The sequence below is a fragment of the Ahaetulla prasina genome, chromosome 1 (assembly GCF_028640845.1).
Source record: "Ahaetulla prasina isolate Xishuangbanna chromosome 1, ASM2864084v1, whole genome shotgun sequence".
Taxonomy (NCBI): domain Eukaryota; kingdom Metazoa; phylum Chordata; class Lepidosauria; order Squamata; family Colubridae; genus Ahaetulla; species Ahaetulla prasina.
The window spans coordinates 51,324,828-51,346,686 of record NC_080539.1 but is presented as its reverse complement, the minus strand read 5'-3'; the positions used below and the strand labels follow the sequence as shown (position 1 = coordinate 51,346,686).

General features: G+C 38.3%; 1 protein-coding gene across 2 annotated transcripts in view; it reads left to right on the top strand.

Annotated features, from left to right (window-relative positions):
- Positions 1–21,859, top strand: part of CAMKMT (calmodulin-lysine N-methyltransferase) — a 298,606-nt gene that overhangs the window by 217,221 nt on the left and 59,526 nt on the right. For both annotated transcript variants that reach the window (XM_058165221.1, XM_058165220.1), the window contains exon 4: positions 11,078–11,138. In XM_058165221.1, the coding sequence (XP_058021204.1) occupies positions 11,078–11,138 (61 nt within the window). The remainder of the gene's footprint in view (positions 1–11,077; positions 11,139–21,859) is intronic.

Below are 21,859 nucleotides of genomic sequence, written 5' to 3'. Positions count from 1 at the left end.
GTCCAAGGCCGTCATGGAAGCCATGAACTCCCGAGCTGCCGTCGATGATGAGCCGGACGATGGCAAGTTAAAGTCCCCCATGACTAAGAGTCTGGGGGTCTCAACTACCACCCGGCCAGCACCTCCAGGAGCTCGGGCAGGGCAGCTGTCACGCAGCAAGGAGCCAGGTGCGTGATCAGCAAACCCATCTGACACCTATGACCCCATCTCACAAGAGGATTCGCACCCGGCAATCTGAGGTACAGTGGTCTCCCTCGGCTCTAGACTCTCTCTAATCACAACCGCCACCCCCCCACCCCTACCCTGGGCCCTCGGCTGATGGAATGCACGGAAACCCGGCGGGCACATCTCAACAAGGGGCACACCCCCTTCCGTGCCCAGCCAGGTTTCCGTAACGCCTATAAGGTCCGCAGCGCCCCCCTGAATAAGATCGTATATTAGGGGGGCCTTATTAACTACGGACCGTGCGTTGCATAACATCAGCCGAAGGCCCAGGCTCTGGGGGTCTTGACCATCCGGGGAACGGGAAAAGGACGAGGGATCGGGGCGCGCGATCGCCTGCAGACATCGGGCGCATGCCCCCCCAGAACGATATGATCCCCCCCCTTCCGCCATATCTGCCCCTCCCCCTTACCGTGCAAATCGGGCCACCCTCACCAGCAGGAACGCAATCTCCCCCCCTAACCTCCGAACCTATTAAAGAACCGTCACGAGCAGCGCAGGACTGGCTCCCACCCGACGAGCTACCCCCAACGCCCGCCTTAACCCTCCCACCCCTTAAAAAAGCCCTATCTAAAAACCCCCAAAGGCTCTTTTTTTTCGCATGCCACCTCTGTGGGTCCCAAGACCCGTCATTGAGGCCGGCCCTTGATAATGCGGCGGGCCATTCCTGCGAGGCGGGGGCACCTCGCAGGCGCAAGAGTTCTAAGGCAGAATATCGCATAAATAAGTTAAAAGCGTAAACAGGAGAAAGCAGACGATAAGAGGTAGCAATGTAATGTCTGGGGTGGCAGGATGTAATGCCAAGTCCAAGTGGATACCCATCTTCCAAAATATCTTCAGATGGTGGCTGGCTTAAAGCTGATACAAGATGGTATAAGTCGCAGATGCAGTCTGGTGGTAAAAAGTTATTGCTACTCCGCGCAAGCTCAGTCCTAAAATCCATCCTAATAGAGGTGGTATTCATCTCCCCCGTTCGTGGCGTCACCGATATTTCCAAAATGGATGTTTCCTCGGTAGATGTTGCAGAGTAGGGCCCCAATACACCAGTCGGTCTCCAATCACCTTCCCGGACAGTTCCAAAAATGGCCATGACCCACAAACTCCAGCCGGCCATATAAAGTGCAAGATGACGAATGCAGCTGACCCGTGTTGCAGATGACAATGCAACTCCTAGTCCGAGAAGAAGCAGGCCCCGCTAGGCCTGACCAGGCCAAACTAGGCCCGGACACCTCCAGTAGGGGCCACAAGGGAGATCCTTCACAGCCCTTCACCCTAGGCCCTAGGCCCCTCCACCAAGTCCAAAGGGGGGTCAGGGGAAATCAAGAAGAGCTGGAGAGCCCCGAAATCATCCGAAGACGCCAGATGTCAAAAAACGACGAAACGGGGGGGAAACCCAGCTGCGGCTTCCCCAACAACCAGATCCAAGCCGCAACCTCGTCCGTAGCCCCGTGGCAGCCATCCGCAGCTCGCCCATCCCCCGGCCTCATTCCCGGCAGCCGGGGGTCCAGAGAGGCTCACAGACCTCTCCCCCGGCTGCCCGAAAGATGACATACTGGATCGGGGGGCGAAACCGCTTGGCAGGCCACCTGGGTACCGGCGTCCTTCCTCCATGCCTAGTTGTTTCCTTCTTCGGCTCCCGCCCGGCCGAGTAGTAAAATGGCCGCCGTTCGCAGCTCGCCCTTCCCCAGCTTCGGTCTCGGCAGCCGTGAGTCCAAGGAGGTCCCAAGACCCCTCTCATGGCTGCTCTGGTGATAATACACCTAGCCGGGGGGCGCAGGCTGCTCGGCAGGCCGCCTGGGTGTCGCCATCCCCCTCCTCACCGAATCATCGTCCTCCCGATCTCCCGGTTAAGCAGCCATCTTGCGCATACCTTCCCACCAAAAGTGGTCCTTATTTTTTACTTGCATTTTTTTCATGCCTTCGAACTGCTAGGTTGGCAGAAGCTGGGACAAGTAACAGGAGCTCACCCCGTCACTTAGCACTAGGGATTCAAACCACTGAACTGCTGACTTTTTGATCAAGAAGCTCAGCATCTTAGCCACTGAGCCATTGCATCCCTTTTAAGTTCATCTTAGTTAGATACATATGAAATCTTTCCAAAACAAATACTCCATTGCAGGGATATCGAAGTCTTGAAGCCGATACCTATAATTTAGTTTACAAGCTGTAGCAAAGATAGTACTGAAGAACTTTCCACATTTGTTCATTGTGATGGGCAGGATTCTTAGGGTAAATAAGAAAATCATTCAAATAAACAACCAAAAATCCATTCGAAAAAAATCATGAAAATTTTTTAGCAACCTTAACTGCAGAACACAAGATTCATATATACTTCCTTTAATGAATTTTAATGTAGAGAATTAGGGATTAGAGTACAGGATGTTTAGAAGTGAGATAAAAACTTTTCAACTCTTTATCATACTATAGTGAGTTTATTAAGCCCAGGTCTCATTGATGATTTCCTTTCTGCCAGAATGTTTGTATGACACACTAAGGGTCAATTTATTTGATATACCTGTAATGGAATCTCTCATTAACTGATAGATTGTATTCTTTCCCTCACTTAGCATACACTCTTACAATATGATGAGATTGATGAGAACATGAAAAATGAGGGACTGGATACTAATCTGGATAGTTCCTTTAACAAGTAGCAAGTATTAAATATGAATTTGTTCAATATGCATGCCTATTCTACATGTGAATCAGATTGTAAATCCCCAAAACCTAATCTGATCAACAGGCATCTCCCGCAGCCATTTCAAGAGTTCAAAACTAAGGGAAAATTTTATTATGATAATTATGTTGATTATAGATTACTGTTTGTTATGTTAATCCTTTCTTATCCAGTATATTACCATTTACTTGTATGATGCTGAGTGTAAGATGCTTAGAATCAAATTATTTCAGCGGTGTAAAAGGACAGACTAGAACTGAAAGCTGAAAAAAACTTTAAATGGTCAAAACAGGTGTTTTAGATGTAAATAAACTTAAATAAAACAGAATGGGCCACTATACATTGCATGACATTCTATTCAGGACATGAAATCATGACACTAAAATGTCATTTCTAACTGTGATCAGCTACAACCCAATAAATGTACTTCCTAGAACTAATGGATATCTCTTGAATATTAGGTTTATTTAAGCTGATGCACCTCTTACATATGCAATGGCAAAAGACAGGAGACTGATGAAATAAAGATGTTATTCTCCCATACTTGTTTAGCTCAATATAAGAAAGGTAGGAGTGAAAAAGATGACAGCTGATAGAGGAGGCTAAAATACTAATAATCTGAGATATTTGGACAAAATAATTTCTTAACTAAAGACAAGGAATACTTAGGATAGCTCATTGTGAACATAAAAATGGAAACTGAAAAATCTTGGCTAATATAAATATTGAGAAGACCATAGTAATATCAAATAGGAAGCTTACTGGAGTTATAATTATTGGGAAAATAGAAATGGTAAATAGTTTTATTTCTTGGACACAAGATAGTGTGCTTGAAAAGTAAAGGAGATTAATTTTAGGGAGGAATGCAATGATAAACTTGTCTAATTATCTTGTCTAATGAAGGATAAGATGTCAGGAAAGATCCATAGACAGCAAGAAGAACTGGACCAACTCACATATCTTAAATGTGCAATATAGATGGATAATAGACTAGAAAAATAACTATTATTGGCAAACTAAATAGAAAAAGAGAAAGCCAATCGATAATGTACAGTAGATGAGTAGGATCAATGACTAGCTACAGATTATTATTAGAGAGAGGTCAAGATCATAATTCTATTATTCTATGAAATCATAGAATGATTTTATATCTAAGCCTTTAAGGTTTAGTGACTTTATTTTTAATAAGATATACAGTACATAACCCAAATTTCTACTTCCTCCCTTTCAAGTGATATTACTATGATACACCACATTACCTACAACCTACAATACTTTACTGAAGTTCCCATCATCGTGAATTACAAAGCACATACTTTGGTGGTGTTCCTGATTTCAATTTTGGATCCAGAGGCTCAGATGGCAGCTTTTGCCAAAGTGTCTCCTTGTTACAACTCATCTTCCATTACTAGTAAGATCTGCTCTGCTCATGGTAACACAAATCTTATTTATATCTAGAGGTAAATAACTGCAATGAACTCTTTTAGATCCAGAATGCAAAACAGGAAGAATAATGGTTGGAACTCACTTCGGCCACACACAAATATGTAGTTTTGGATCATTTCCCTCAATAAATCAATGAACGAATATGATGTTTTGACTCATTTGTTTGAGTTCTCTTTATCAAGTTATGGAAACTTGACAAGTTATATGGAAAACAGATCATATTTTAGATCATATGCAGAAAGGTTGAAAATTCAAAAGGATTTACATCTTGTTAAGGACTATGCTACCATTGCTGCTCTCCTTTACATCCCAACAGTAACAGAAATCCAATTTATATGAAGACAAGAGAGAGGGCCATTTCTGTTATTGCACCTCAACTGTACAATCCTTTGTCCTGGAGGCCAGTTTGGCATCCTCCAAACTGTGTTTAAAAATATGATATAGGCCTTTTATTTTTGGCTGCTGGTTATTTCAATTGGTGTGTAAGGGAACACTTCACTGTCCATGTAGTGTAGTAATTCAAGGAGGCATTGCAGCAGAGAAGGGCTTATCAGAGGATTAAAGAAGGAGACAAAATGGAGAACTGTGAGAGTACTATGTCTAATACCATTATGTAATAAAATCTTTTCAGTTATAATTTACTTTAAGAAAGGACACAGCAGTTATAATAGACCAATTAGCAATGCCCCCTTCCTTTTCTTGAATGCGCTATTAAGCATTCCCTGAAATATCAATTTCTTTTTGAACAAAATCTTAACTTTATAAGACATGAACATAAATCATGTATTGTCTGTTATTTTTGCAAGTTTATTACCCGGTGTCATTTTTTTTCTTCAGTGTTTCAATTGGAAGAGTGATTATTTTTATATTCATGTGAAGTTTTTACAATACATCTACTTACGACAATTGCATTTAGAAATAGAAATGTGATTTTATCAGAGCAAAAGAGAAATATCAAATGCACAGGAAAGGGAATACACAAAATTGCAGAACGCTTTTCACATACAAAAAAATCTAAATAGAAAACATAAATGGGAAAAGGAAGTTTTATTGCAATGTCTGATGAATTTGATATGTTTTTACAATTTATCTTAAATTTCAGTGAAAATGTGTAGAGTTGTTAATATAATAATTATAATAATATAATTTTGAGTATGTGAACAAATGCTTAGACCCAACATCATATTTGCTAAAATCAAATGGATTATAACAGAACAATACAAAAGAGGAGAACAGTGGTTATAATGAATATTGCTTGATCTCGCTTACAAACTTTCCTGCAAATTCCTTTTCGTAAGGCTTCTCTCCCTCTTGATTTCAGAGGCAGGCGGGGATGGGGTTAAAAAAAAATCAAAATTACCTGGGATGCACTTTTGCAAGAGAAAATAGATTAGGAAAGAATAAAGGCCCTTCTCAACGACTGTTTGTTGGGCAATTGCTCCTTATCCCCTGCAGTTATAAGAGGTTTCTGATTAAGAGCCCAATGTTTCTTATGTATCTAGTTCTGCCCTTAGTAGCTATTAGCATTATTCATATAGTGTCATCTGTGTGCAGGCATTTTACAAAGAATGAGAGGGCCTGTTCTCTTTTGAAGTGGATTACAGTACAGAAAATGACAGTAGGGAGACCACAGAAGAAGGAGGAAATAAAGGCAGGAATAAACAGAAGAATATGAGATTATTGCAGCTGCATACTCCGATTTAATGGCAGTGGAATCAATTGAGTGAGTATGACAACCACACAGGCTTCTGTCAAAGCATATTGACTTGATTTACATTTATCTGGATTAGAGCCACTGGGTACAATTTGGATAAAGTTGGGTATTTTAAAACATCTTTGATTTCAATAAGAAATGGAAGATTTATTAGTCCTCCCCACAGATTTCAATGAAAGCTCATAAGGCTTTATATAAACTGTGACTGCATTCAGTGTTTAAGATGAATGATCATTTCTCATCTGAATAGGTTCTTGATATAAAGATATATTCCAGCCCTGCATATTACAAAATATAGGTCAGTTTAACAGAGTAGAAGTCAAAGTGCAAACTCCTCCACATGAATTGTTAAGCTTATCCCTATTTTGAAAGCCATCAAAGAGGATTACTTACCTGTTCAAGCAAGAGAAGCTTTTCCTTTTACTCAAATTAACAAAGGTAGTCTTGCTGCTTCTTTAATGCTTTATTGGGTAACACTCTGCACTTCCATATTTGAAACCTGTTTATAAGAGACCCCCTGACCACTGTTTTTACCAGCCGGCTTTTGGAATTAAAACTGACATAGCGCCTTGTAGTCCTGGAGAATAATGGAAAGAAGCAGTATACATAGCTGGTACAGGACTTAATTGGGTGGGATTTAGAAGATCCTGTCCATGATCTTCCTGCTAATGTTATTAGCAACATCTACTAATGTGGCTTGAGTCCTAACCTGAATTTTATCAGGGGCAGCAAAGAAAAGTTTCAAGCAAAATGTAGGCATTTCTCCCTCTGCTGGTATTTTTGGACAGCACAATAGCTTCTTGATGCACGGTTGTCATTGTGTCTTCCTGCAAAATACACCAACCATATAATATTGCCAAGGTGGGAGAAATGGGCAGTATTTGCAAAACTGCTTGTGTTAATATTAAATTATTTAACTTGCATGTTGGTCATTAAATAATTTAACATATATGCCTTAAAAAGAAGTGGAAGATGTTTTTAAGGCAAGTCTGTCACTTCAGGCACTTTATTTTTAGCAATAATAAAGAGACAAAAGGAGAATGAGGAACAAGGCTAAGAAGAAACAATATTGATCTCAAGCTTAGTTTCATTGACCAAGGAGAAGAGGCAATAGAAAAGCCCTTCGGAAGGAGACAGGGAAGGTGTCCCAGAAGGCTGTGTAAACATTCTGCACAGCTGTGTCAGAGACACTTCTGCTGATATTTTCTGTTTTCCCTTCAAATCTGCTGCTATTTTTATCACATTTTTATAGGTAACCTAATTAATTGTACTCAGTAAACTGCCCAAGAACCATAGAAAACCCAGTCTGATGTTCTTCTACAGTCCTGAGAGGAAAGACAAAAAAATAAAGTGTGAAACCATGGACTGTCAAGGGACTGTCATTAAGGGGGGGGGGCTTGTAAAATGCAAGTAAAGGGTAATGAATGTTATCGAGATTAGCGGATAACAAGGTACTTGATGTACAATGAGAGTAATCCAAATTTGTAGGCGCAACGTACAGTATGTTTCACCAAGGTAAAATGTAGCCTAATTTAAAAGGGATAAATGTAGAAACTTAGGACTTCTCTTGCAAACATGATAGTGATATATGAATAATAAATGGTAATAAATGGACTTTTTATGTCATGTGTTGGTTTGACATAAATGTTGCTTTAAATATATTCATTTTGAAACAAGTGCCATATGGTTCTAAATTAGACAATTACTTAAGTGGGATTTAACTGTAAAAGTTAAAGTATAATCCACAAAATATTTTTTGAAATACAAGTGACCAGCTTTTCTACTGTTGTAAGCTTGGCTGATCTAATAAGATGTGATACCTTTGAAGCTTTGCAATTTGCAGTAGTTTGGTCTGATTTTGATGCACAACTGCTTTTCCCATGTTTCAGTATTTAAATAATATCTGGGTTAGAGAATACAACAATGATCAAACTTTGTCATGCCATGTCAGTAGAAAAAGATGGGGAGAAGAAACTCCCAGAAAATGTGTGAAAGAGAAATAAAGAGGTATTTTTTCATGTCTCTTTTTCCTCCATCTCTCCCCCTAAGTTTGAATTAGAAAATTGTAGCTGAAACCTTTCCAGTCAGTATACAGCAACCTCATCCTGCATGCTCTTGCAGGAGACACTAGAGAAGAAACTGAGCTAAAGTCAGAAAATGTGGGCCTTCTGCAAGGCCAAACTAATAAGGCAATGATTAGCTCTCTCAGCATTTTGGAACTGAGACTGGCAGTTCAAGTTTGCCCATCCTTGATGTCTCAGAGGGTTGCATAGCCAGGTATTGATGCTGAGTGACAGTGGGAATGGAAACTGACTAGTGGCTTATAGGAGGACCGAGCTGGATCCCTGCAGCAGACCCAGGTTGTACTAAAGAAGACAATAGACATTTTACACATTGCACTGGGGTCTATGAACATCAAAGCAACTTGAGCATAAACTGTATTTATTAATCATCAGTGATGACTTAGGTTTTTCATCTTTGCCTTCCAAAGCTTCAGTTGGAGGTGATTTCTGGCTCTACCAATATCACTTAGACTTATATACCGCTTCATAGTGCTTTTACAGCCCTCTCTAAGTGGTTTACAGAGTCAGCATATTGCCCCCAACAATCTGGGTCCTCATTTTACCCACCTCGGAAGGATGGAAAGGTGAGTCAACCTCTCAGATTTAAGCCAGTGAGATTTGAACTTCTGAACTGCAGCTAGCAGTCAGTTGAAGTAGCCTGCAATACTACACTCTAACCACTGTGCCACCTCTGCTCTTATCTAAGATCAATCGCAATATTACAAGAGCAAAAAATAGATTCAAGCTTAATGTCAACCGCTTCAAACTTGATTGCAGAAAATATGACTTCTGCAACAGAGTTGTTAATGCTTGGAATGCATTACCTGACTCCATAGTCTCTACTCAAAATCCCAAAATCTTCAACCAAAAACTGTCTACTATTGACCTCACCCCATTCCTAAAAGGACTATAAGGGGCGTGCATAAGAGCACAAAAGTGCCTACCGTTCCTGTCCTACTGTTCCCTTTATTATATCAAATTAATATAGCTAATGCATATTTTTTACATATACATATATATATATATATATATATATATATATATATATATATATATATATATATATATTCTTCATGATATGTTTTTTACTTTTGACAATGTTTATGTATACTGTTATGACAAAATTAAATAAAAAAAAATCTGAATTCAGTTTGGATTTTGGTGGAATGCTTTGTGGGGCTGGTTTTACTGGCAGTGTTGCTCTTTACTCTCTCCCAAATGGGAAACTTGGGGGACGGGGTGGGGAGATAAGGTCTTATCTACTTTATTTATTTATTTATTTATTTATTTATTTATTTATTTATTTATTTATACAGCATAGTTAGTAGTTTTTCTCCTTTGTCACGCCAACTCTCCCCAGATCAATGTGGAAGTCAACTGTTATGACAAAATTAAATAAAAAAAAATCTGAATTCAGTTTGGATTTTGGTGGAATGCTTTGTGGGGCTGGTTTTACTGGCAGTGTTGCTCTTTACTCTCTCCCAAATGGGAAACTTGGGGGACGGGGTGGGGAGATAAGGTCTTATCTACTTTATTTATTTATACAGCATAGTTAGTAGTTTTTTCTCCTTTGTCACGCCAACTCTCCCCAGATCAATGTGGAAGTCAATCCCGTAACACTCCCATTGGATTGATTGTCATGGTGCCTGGATTTTCTACCTGGTACTCAATGCTCTAAGTTCAGGGGACTAACTACCTTCTCACTATCCAATAACACCCATCCCACCCCTTTGCTTTTGGTTTTGGAGTTCTAAATTTATTTTATTTTATTTTTTTAAGTTATCTTTCATTTTCAAGATTACATTAGAACATTTCTATTACTTAATTTATTTATTTATTTATTTATTTATTTTATCACATTTATATACCGCCCTATCTCCCGAGGGACTCAGGGCGGTTCACAGGCATTTTTTATTCTGTAGATGTACTGTAGTTGTTATTTCCATTATATTAATTTTGTTATTTCCATCATATTAATCGTCTCATAGTTCCCATCACCAATCTCTTTCCACTTATGACTGTATGACTATAACTTGTTGCTGGCAATCCTTATGATTTATATTGATATATTGACCATCAATTGTGTTGTAAATGTTGTACCTTGATGAACGTATCTTTTCTTTTATGTACACTGAGAGCATATGCACCAAGACAAATTCCTTGTGTGTCCAATCACACTTGGCCAATAAAATTCTATTCTATTCTATTCTATTCTATTCTATTCAATTCAATTCTGTCTCCTTGATTTAGTGCAAATATGAATTAGGAAATGCTAAAATGATGATGGAATTATATATGTGTAATATATAAATATAATATATACCAAACTATATAATTATAACACTCTGGTAAAGAATGATGAATGGTGTTATATCAAAATACTTTTTCCTGGTCTTTTCTTGATATAAGATTGTGGATGCATTCTTCAGTAAAACAATATATTTTAAAAAACCTTCTAGGATGGTGAATTGTCTATATATCAATCCATTTTATACATACGTGCTGATAATATAAAGTGAAGGAAGTCTCAAGTGAAATAAAGTATAATTTTTTAAAAATAATTTTAGCAAAAGCAGAATTCAGGATTAAAACAGAGCAACCTCCAATAACAATAAAGAACTGGCAAAATTGCTCATCCCTGGCTGTTATTAAAAGAAATATTGATCCTTGATGTGAGAGACAGTTGCATCTATATGTGATGGAAGCCATATCCCTTTTTAACATGCCAAACGTACAGTACATGGTCAAAAGGGGTAGGGCTTTGATCATGACAGATAGTCATCCACTTGATTTTTTTTATCCCTTCCATCAAGAACATCCTACTTGAGGTGGGCGATATTCTTTTTGTTTTGACCTTTTATGTTGTGAACTATGTTTAAAAATCCAACAAAAGATCTATTTATGGAGATATAAAAATATGCCTTAAAATATTACTTTGTTCTTGTTTTTTTATAGGTATCTGGCCTTCTGAAGAAATACTAGCTTACTACTGCCTCAAGCACCAAGAAATTTTCAGGTATGAAACCAAGACATAAAAGGCCATCTTCAATCCACTACTATTATTTGCATAGCAAAATTTGCTAGGATTTAAATCCTAAGTTTTTTAAAACTTCAAGGTGAAAGCATGTTGCTATTACAAAGAATTGGGAGCTGCCTTTGGGTACTAATATTGCATAGCAAGCTTTCTGCTATATGTCAAAGACTTTTGATTTCCACTCAAGGCATTTTCTTTCACTTTGATTTTTAGGAAACAAAAGTGAGGCATCAATCGATTGATAGTGATTGTGAAGTTTGGTAGAAAAATAAAGACATTCTTTACTTTGACCTCTATTCTGAAAGTCAGCAAAATGTTCTCTAAGAAGATAGGTTGTATTTTAAAGCAAAACTCTGGCATCAGAGAACCCTGGTGTTCTCTTTTTTATCATTATGTTTCCATATATTTTTCATATTTATGCTTCATCAATTCCCCTGCTCTCCATCTTTCTAGACTGCTGGTACAATACAGAAAAAATAATAGGCTAGATTTGTCAGTTTTGATGGGCTTAAGAATTAGCATCTGGAATCCCCTAGGGCTGTTATGGCAAACCTATGGCACGCGTGCCACAGATGGCATGCGGAGCCATCTCGGTGGGCACGTGAACGTTGGCTTAGTTCAGCTCCAGTGCGCATGTGCGTGCCAGCCAGCTGATTTTTGGTCTTCTGGGCTCACCAGAAGTCAGGAAACAGGCCATCTCCAGCCTCCAGAGGGCCTCCGGGGTGGGGGGTGGTGGAGAAAGCCGTTTTCGCCCTCCCCAGGCTCCAGTAAAGCCTCTGGAGCCTGAGGAGAGTGAAAAACGGGCCTACCGGGCCCACCATGGCATCAGATGCCAAAAGCAGGGGTAGTGCAGGGGGTCGCACGCGCATGCACGGGCAGCGAGGCACATTGTATTATGGGTGTGGGCACACGTGTGTGTGACACCCCCCCCCGGGCTCCCCCCACTTTTGGCACGCGACGGCAAAAAGATTCGCCATCACTGCTCTGAGACAGTCAGAAATACTGAATTGAGGGGACTCAGGTGAAACAAAAGCTGGTTGTTTTTTATAGCCATTGGCCCTTGCAAATAGTGTTTCTCAGTGGTAATTCAAAAGATTGCACATATGTTCATACTGGTTTTATTTGTCTGAAATGGTATAGGGTTTTTTGCCTAAGCAGAGGGTTGGACTAGAAGACTTCCAAGGTCCCTTCCAATTATTCTATTCTATTCTATTCTATTCTATTCTATTCTATTCTATTCTATTCTATTCTATTCTACTCTACTCTACTCTACTCTACTCTACTCTACTCTACTCTACTCTACTCTACTCTACTCTTCCTTATTGCCTAGATTACCTGCCATGCTATTCTGTGTAGCTGAGCAAAAATTTTAGTTGCTAACACTGTTCACAGATGCCAAATTTTAGGAGTGAGGGGACAGATAGTTTGTTTTGGTGCTACCATAGAAAGTTAGAAGTTCCCTGCCTCATTTTTTTATTGTGAATTTTGCTTGTTTGTTTAAAAAAGAAGCTTTTTGTGGCTTCATTTTTTTTCCAAAGTACACCAAGATGTGATAAAGTGATAAACATAATAGCTGTCAGCTGGTTTTTGCTAAGAGGGGTTCTGAAGCTGCAACCAAGTTACATGGCAGAAATCTGTAACAGGCCACCATACATTGCTCATCTTCCGGTGTTCAATCTTCAGGTGCAAACATATTCATTCATCCCTTTTAAGGACTACAAATTCCTCCTCAATCCAGCTTCTGGTTGAAGTGTTTACAGCCTGCATCTTGCTCAATAACTGTTATCCTTCAACATACATGTTAAAGAAAACTTCAGGAGTAGAGTAAGATGGAACCACTTTAATGGAAAATAATATTGTGGTATTTTGTGCCATCTGGCTGTACCCTAAATTGGATTGGACATGCAGCTTTTTCCCTCCAGTAGATGATATTGCCAGAAAGAGATCTTATCACAGTTCTCCAACAACGGCTGTTATATCATGTATGGATCCTCCTTCTTGCCAGCTGTGAGCTAAGGGTGAAGATTCCAGCCATGTGTATGACAAAATTTCGGCCATGGTCCTGTCTAGTAGATACAGAATCCTCTTCCAGGATAATCCCCTATAGGGAGTTTTGTGGCTAAAATCATGATTCTTGCATCTGAGGGTATGCTAGAATAGTGTCACTAGGGAAACCAGCTTATTCTCTGGCAGATTTGAAGCACAAATTGCTGTTTCTAGCTGTCAGCCTTGGCATCCACCAATAACACTGTCATCACAAGTATCACAGTTTGAAAGCTATATGACCAGTTCATATAATCAATGGACACTCATGAACCAGCAAATAAAAAGGTCATCTTAGTAATGGCTAATATATGGATGACTAACACTCTGCTGGATGAGAAATTCTGAAAGTTGAAGTCCACAAGTCTTGAAGTGGACACGGTTGGAAACTCCTAGCATACATGAGAGACAAATGAAATTATTAATATATGAAGACTTCTGGATGAAATTTTGGAATTTTGAAAACTTGTGTGAAATATTTTGTGTATTAAAAAGGCAATAAGCTCTATTTCTATGTGAAGTTTGCCAGGTTCAGATCCTTGAATTCCTTACATTGTACGCTCTACATTGTTTTGGGTCATGGCAAAGATAGTTCGGCTGCTAGTTACAGTCATATTTTCCTTCCTTTCTTCAGCATTGCTGTTTGGCTAGTGACTGTTAAAGGAGGTTTGAAAATTAGAGCTATAGGGCAAAAAACTCTAGAATGAAGGCCAAAGTGCTTGTTACAATTATAATCAAACTTGTGACAGGCATATTCTTGGAGTATATTCTCAGCAACTGTGTATTGGAAATCTATTCCGTTGCTGCTATTTCCCATTCATAGTTTATTGTTTAGATCTCCCCACCTGGCCCTGGCCCTCTGCAATGTCCTTCCATGAATACTGCATTGTATTCTGTGGTGACCTAATTTCCAAGAGTGCACACGCTTTCTTATACAGCCTATGCTATACCATACATGCAGTAAATCCAGCTTTAAAAAGCTCTTCTTAGGTTTTTTTCCTTCACTCTTTTTCTTGGATCACCCTCCTCTGCCTCTTTGCATGATATTTTTTACTAAGGAAAATAAATCCATATGCTGTCAGTTAATAGGCATCTTTAACTTCAATAACCTTGTTCCATCTGGGAAAGTAGTAAAAAACAAGAGACGGACTGTTAAAATGGTCAACTCACTTTTCCTTCAGCTGAATTTAGCAGGTCTCTCAATCCAATCATGTAGCTGGCTGCAAAAACAAAGTGCACCAGAAGAATAAAACATCATACATCTAGGAAAGCAATACAGGATTCCAAAACAGGGGCTGCCAGATAAGATATCATTCCTCAAAAGGGATTTTTTCAAATAGTAATCAAATTTATGAGTGGTATCTGCCTACCTTTAGGCTTGCCAGAATAGGCTTGTCTGCATAATTACAGAAAATCAGAGGAATATCCAATATACAACAAAGGTGCAGATTCAAAAGGAATTTAAAAGGAAAGGAAAGGAACATAAATAAATAAGATAACAATTCTTCACTTAGTATTGTGGTAACCACCATTTTCACCAGCCTTTACTTGGCTGATATTCTAGCTCGGACTTCATTTGGTTCAGCCAGTTCTTCTGTCACTAGTCCCCTCCATGGCTTCAATGATGACCACCATTTTCACCAGCCTTTACTTGGCTGATATTCTAGCTCGGACTTCATTTGGTTCAGCCAGTTCTTCTGTCACTAGTCCCTCCATGGCTTCAATGATGACCACCATTTTCACCAGCCTTTACTTGGCTGATATTCTAGCTCGGACTTCATTTGGTTCAGCCAGTTCTTCTGTCACTAGTCCCCTCCATGGCTTCAATGATGACCACCATTTTCTGCCTCCAATCCCCAACGGCTGTAACTTCTAAGAGAGCTGTACTCACCACTCACTATTACTTCTGTCATTATCCAAGGGCTATGCAGTTGTTTCCTTCACCCAGCGTCCAACTGGGGTCTTGCTTTCCCATCCTTCATTGATCAGTCTTTTTTCTCTATTCCATGAGTGTTGACACACTTCTTTCCAATTCACTTCCTCATTCCTATTCATTATTCCTTCCACGCAATCTGTATTCCTTCATCGTATCTGCATCACTGCTGCCCCCTGTAAAATAAAATAGAACAAAACAAACCTTCCATTAAAGTCAACAATTCTCTAGAACTCGCATGCATACATTACAGAAGCATTTATTTGTTTGTTTGTTTATTCATTCATTCAGTTTAAGTAATTTGCATGGTTGCCTAACTCACAAAAGTACAACTCCAGGCATCATACAGCAATAATACGCCATTTGTTACTCTGCTCAATAGCAAAACCAGCTCGGAATTAACAACAATAAAACATGTACAGTACATCACACCACCATACAGTATACTACACCTCCCAAGATGTATACATCTTGCCCCGATCTTAGAGAATAGCCAGGCCTTCAAAGTCTTCCTGAAGACTAACAGGATTGGGAACAGTAAAATCGCAGTGGGGAGATCATTCTACACAGTGGTTGCCACAAAAGAAAACATTAAATCAGTAAGTATAAATTTAATTTAATATGTTTATAAAAACATAGTTCAAACATTTTTGTTAAAATAATTATTTTCTCTTTAATTGTACACAACATACAGAATCCTTTGAAAATTCTAAGTAGCAGATGTGATTTCCTAATCTGTTTAAGGGGCTTATGTGCTGTTTTTATGGTTTTTTCAATACCTGAAAGGAGAAAGATTCTTATTAGTAGGCATATACAGATGATGAGAAAGAGCCTAAAATTATAAGAATTTTTAAAAAATAAAACTGAATCAGAAGCACTCAATAAATCATTATTGTAAATGCTGTTTCATGGGTGGGGGAGCTATGTATAGGCATTTGTGCCATTTGATTTTTTTTATACCTCATAATAACTAGAAATAATCTATTTTTGTTTCTAAGAAATAATTACTTATCATTTGAATTTAGAGTTAACAAGAAATGAATAGCAATAGCAATAGCACTTAGACTTATATACCGCTTCATTGTACTTTATAGCCCTCTCTAAGCAGTTTACAGAGTCAGCATATTGCCCCCAACAATCTGGGTCCTCATTTTACCCACCTCAGAAGGATGGAAGGCTGAGTCAACCTTGAGCCTGGTGAGATTCGATCTGCCAAACTGCTGGCAGCCAGTGATCAGCAGAAGTAGCCTGCAGTACTGCACTCTAACCTCTGCGCCACCATAGAATAACTAGCATTATGTAACTAAGTAAGCATGCTTCAACTTTGGACCCTTATTGTTCTCTCACACAACTTCTTCTGCCTCTTCTATAGGACCATACAGAGATCTGCAGCTTTTGTTAGCATTGTTAAGTATTCAGTGAGTAGTATTGCACAGATTATATTTCAGTTAATCTTATGAATTATTGGCTGTGGATCTAGAACCACATTCATGAAGCATAAACTCTTAGAACTATCAAGGAGTGATTATTTTCACCCTCCGCATCTGACACAAAATATCTGAACTGAGTTGTCTCTTATTCCTCTGGAATGCATCCCCTCCCTCCTGGGAATCTGACCCACTACATTCCGTCACATCTGGTTACTTGAGGGATCACCTGTCTCCCATAATATCTGCTCAGCCAATTTGATCTGGCAGGATTGGTGTATAATTTGATTAATTAATTTGATTAATTGATACTGGGAGATGGTTACTATAAGAAGGGCTTATTTCTTTAAAAAATTGAGGAAGCTTAATGTTAAAATGCCAGTACTCATACAGAACTCTGATTATTGTGGGGGGTTTCTTTGTGTTTTTTTATTTTGCCAGAATAAGAAACAACTGAGTTTTTAAAACAATATTCCAAATTATTACTTGTGGGGACAATGGTATCATGTCAATCTGGGACAAGGATACAGTTTATAAGGAATTCTGCAATGGCAAATGTCACTTCGCCAAACTCAACCTCTACAAAGAAATTGTGCCCTCTTTATCCAGTTTTTGAAGTTCCCATTGCATTTCTGAATATATTGGTACCAAATACTCTCACGTACCTTCCTAAATTTTGGAATTCTGAGAATGTATTATCTTCTGCAGATGTCAGAGCGAACTTGCTTAGGCATGAGAATCCCTTTTTCTGTTCACAATGAAAAGTCCTACATAATATACAATTAGGATATCAATCCATACAAAGGATATATTCATGCACTATAAACATGATGGAGAAGGATACTGAGAAATTCTGTGGCAATTGCAGATGTTGGAGGTGGGCCTTTTCTATTTCCTCCTTTGCTATTGACAGAGTCGAAAAGACTATTTTCTTTCAGCTTCCTTTGTGATCTTAAATTTAGTTGTGTCTTAGTCTTCCTCGCTTTCTTTTAGCAGATATTAGCTACTTGTTTATATATCTCTTTGGTGATTAAATCCATCTTCCATTTTCCATACAAATCCACATTAATTCTTTGCTCAGTCAAGAACACCCTATGCATTCACAGCAATATGCTACCATTACACCATGTTTTTTCATCAAAATGGTGGGCTATTTCACTGCCAGTACCTTATTTTTTAGAAGTTCCCACTCTTTCTGTGCTTCATTTGATCTGACGATTTCCTTCCATGGGATCTGCCTAATACTTGTTGAAATTAGCTCTAAAATCAATATGTGTACAACCAGGCTCTGGTTTCTTTTCCTGAAGTAACTTCAATCCCAAAGTTAAATAATCACTTCTTCCACAGCCCCCAGTGCTTCTACCTCTTCAGAAAGCTTTTTCCTACAGATTAGGATCAAATATAGTTTTCAATTGTTATTGTTATGGGAAATGTAACTGTCAGCAAGATCACATAGGAATTTGGGGACCTTGCCAGCTTGCATGGGTTAGTTTTTCAGTGGATGACCAGGTAGTTGAAGGTTCCACTACTGTTATCTCTCTTTTTCTCTGAAAATTCTGTAACATGACCTAGCAGGGCATTATCCAGATTATATGCCTGGTTTAGTGGTCTATAGCACATTTCCACAACAGTAGCTTTTTGTTTCCCTTCATAGCAATCAATGTAAGAATCAAAGTGATAACATCATAGAACATAAAATATGAAGTAGTGCAATAGAAATAGAATAGACAGGACAATAGAAATAGACAGGACACAACCAGAGAAGAAAGGAGCATAAACCTATGTAGCAAAGTAATGACAATCTCATGATGCAAGGTCAAAATATTTCTATGACATAAAGGTTAGAATAGTGAAAGCATTGTTCTTTACAGGGGTAATGCCTATGAAAAGCAAACACCAAGGAAGAGTAAAACAAAAGTCAGATTCCTTTGAATTATGGATTTGTTGTTTGTCACCATTGTTACTAAGAGTATCATGGATTGTTAATCAGTCCTGGAACAAATAAAAGCAGAGTTCTCCTTGAGTCATTATGGAAAAACTCACATACTTGGAACATGTGCTGCATAGATTAAAAAAGATCATTATAGTTGAGCAAAATAGAAGAAGGGTATTCAGGTATATGGAGAAATCCTTTGGAAAGGAATGAGAACTATTAAGTAAATGTCAATTTAACCTTGGGAAAGAAGAGTGAGTGAGAAAGAAACTCAAGATAAGCCTATCTTAATATTGTTTGGTATAAGAAGGGACAGAAGAAAACTCTTTCATGTTTTCAAGATTTTGTTATTGTATTCTCCAACAGTAAAGCAGAGTTCCAATAGTTTTTACAAATTCTGTTTTCTGACCTCATCTATCTTGAAGGACTGACAAAGGGAAATACAATGGATGTAGGTGTATGGGATCAAAAGAATTATGTGTCAGGGTTGCAACTAACTGGAAGCTATCTTTTTCATTGGATGGCCTGCCATTATGGCTATATCCTTGGAAAAGCACCAGGTAACAACTAGGGGCAGATTAAAAATTGGAAATGCTGACATCAGGACTTTAATCAATTCAGCATGTGACACTTCCTTTCCAGTTCTCTTTTCCATATGTACAGTTCTTCCTGTGATTCAACATTTGAGCTATTATCATTTTATTTTTTCACATTGCCACCTTCCAGTCTATTCCCATTTTATTGACCTTGCCCCTATTTCGTTTTCAGAGGTCTGATGCTACTCACTCATATCAGTTTTCTCTAATTTTTTTTTTATGTGTCAAGAACACAAATTGACCATTTCCTATGTTTTATTTTTCCTACTGCTGTTCTACACTTACAATGTTATTGTGTGATTATATAAAACTGGTTTACTGAAGATGTTAAGGAACTGATACAAAATCTCAGGACCAACAGAAGGCAGTTGTCCCTTACAATGAAGAAAGGTGACTTTAGGAGCAGGCTCTATATCTATTTCACATCTCCAAGCCATTTATTAAGTGATGGAATTTCCCCAAATTCATAGGTAAGTGAACCTACTCTCAAAATTCTTACTGGAAACTAGTACAGTCAACATTCAACTTTGCTTAATACAAAAGTACAAGAAACAATTTTTCTTGATGCCATTTAGGCCTGCTCCAAAGGAAATGGAGAGTGCAGATTTCATCTCCACGTACTGTAGATTCGCCCAGGAAACGGTCCATCAGAGTTATCACAGACTGTACCTTCAAGTTCTAACATCACCATCAGAATAAAGTCCAACATCCCAATCAAACACTGAGTGTGCCATCGGGCTGTAGACTGTGTATCATTCCTTTGTAATTGTCATATGTAAAGATCACTGTTAGACATAGCTCCATAAATGCAGTTAAGTTCAGTTGTAAGAAATAACTTTTTACTGTATCTAATAAAGTCCCCCATTTTTATATCTGCTTTTTAAGCTGCTCATCCAAATCCTGACATTAGCAACAATTGAACTGAGGCAGAAACCTGCATATGAATGCTTACACAATATCTTCATCTGCGGTGTTTAAACATGAGAGTGCATTGTCTATCCAGACCATATAAAAGTTTCCTGTCTGGGACATATTTGAACTGAAGATTCTTAGTGTGAAAACTGATTTGGGTGGCATAGATGTCAAAAGCATAGGATAGCCATCAATTCAAACTTCAATGTGCATTTTAAAATGACAATGAGATGTTACTAAACTCTGATGCATTGTTCATATCAAGGCCAATCTGGCTTTTCAAAGCTCACACAAAGGTAGATGCTGCCATCTTTCTACTGTAAGTCCACCTATAGAAGAAAAAAAAAAGGGGGGGGGATTGGCATAGATTGAACATATGACAGGTCCTCAACTTCAGCTGAATAGATCAGCTTTGTTTTGAATGATTAAAGGGTCCTAGGTGTGAAAGAGTGAGAAGAGGAATAGCAGCATTAGCATTTCTTTGTAAAAAAATTCCCCAGGAACAGATTAAATCTACAGGCTTTTGCACATGCAATTTATCAGACACTACAATTTTGAGACAAACTTCACTGCAGTTGCTACGTTTACAAGAAAGATGTGCTGAGGACTTGAAAATACTGTTTCATCCAAACATGCATGTCACTCTGATACATCTCAAACTCCAAAGAAATCCAGGGGAAGAAACAGATGCTTTGTGTTACTTTCAAAATACATTACACTAAGGTCATTTAATTTTTTCTGGCTGAATGCTTGACAAAGTTCTGACTTGTTAATATGTATGTGTAGAGTTCTGTCCTGTTTTTCCCCTGCTCTTCCTGTATTGATCACAAAAACATAGGAAGCTTTCTTATACTGAATAAAATTATTAATCCATCTAACCCATATTATCTCTAGAGACTGGTAGCGGTTGACAGGATTTTTTTTCATTCTTACTTGGAGTTGATAAGGATTAGTAGAGGGCTTTCTAAACACAAAGTTGTGTTCTACCACTGAACAATGAAACCTCTGGATATGTTTGGATAGGGACACTCTACTTCTTGTAAACCCTTTCAGCTTTGTCTAAATCCAAAGGGAAAGAATAAGATGTACAATAAAAAACTAGAAGGCTATTAAGTCTTGGAAAACAGAAAATCACTGTAAGAATACCCTATTTTATGATATATCAATAGCAATATATTTAATTGTCATGACTACTAATACTAGACTGCATAGAAATGGAATTTTACCATAAACATGGATAATATATATTAAGTATATATAAAAATAGTTTTATATTAAGAGGTTAAAACAAATAAAAACACACTTTTGAATTGGTTTTCCATGTGTACATGTTCAAGTCCATTGTGAGCAAATGACTGATATGCTGTACCATAAGTTTTCAGCTATGCCATAGACATGCTTACTTTTGAAAAATCTTACTTATGAGCAACAGGATTTTTCCCAAGTGTTTTTACTGGCAATGTGGTTGTTCTAACAGACTTCTTAAAACAATCTTTTATAATCTATTTCCAATTTAAAAGGCATAAGCTATCTTTTCACCTGTAGGCTGTTGTTATTTTTTTTAACTTATATAGTTCATTCTAAATGTTCGTAATGTCTGTTACAATTGATAACTATTTCATTCTACAGTTCTACAGAGGGGGAGAGCTAGGGAGAGAAGGAGAGGAAGAGGGGGGGAGACAGAGAGAAAGAGAGAGAGAAAGAGAAATAATATTAATTCCTCCATTTACTTGTCTAACTGTTTTTGAAGGAATGAATGTGAATTAACGGTGTTATCCTTTCCTAACAATTATCTTTCGCTACTCTAGCTAGTTTAGTTCTAAGAGACAGAGCCATTGACAAGGGAGAAAAAAAGAACC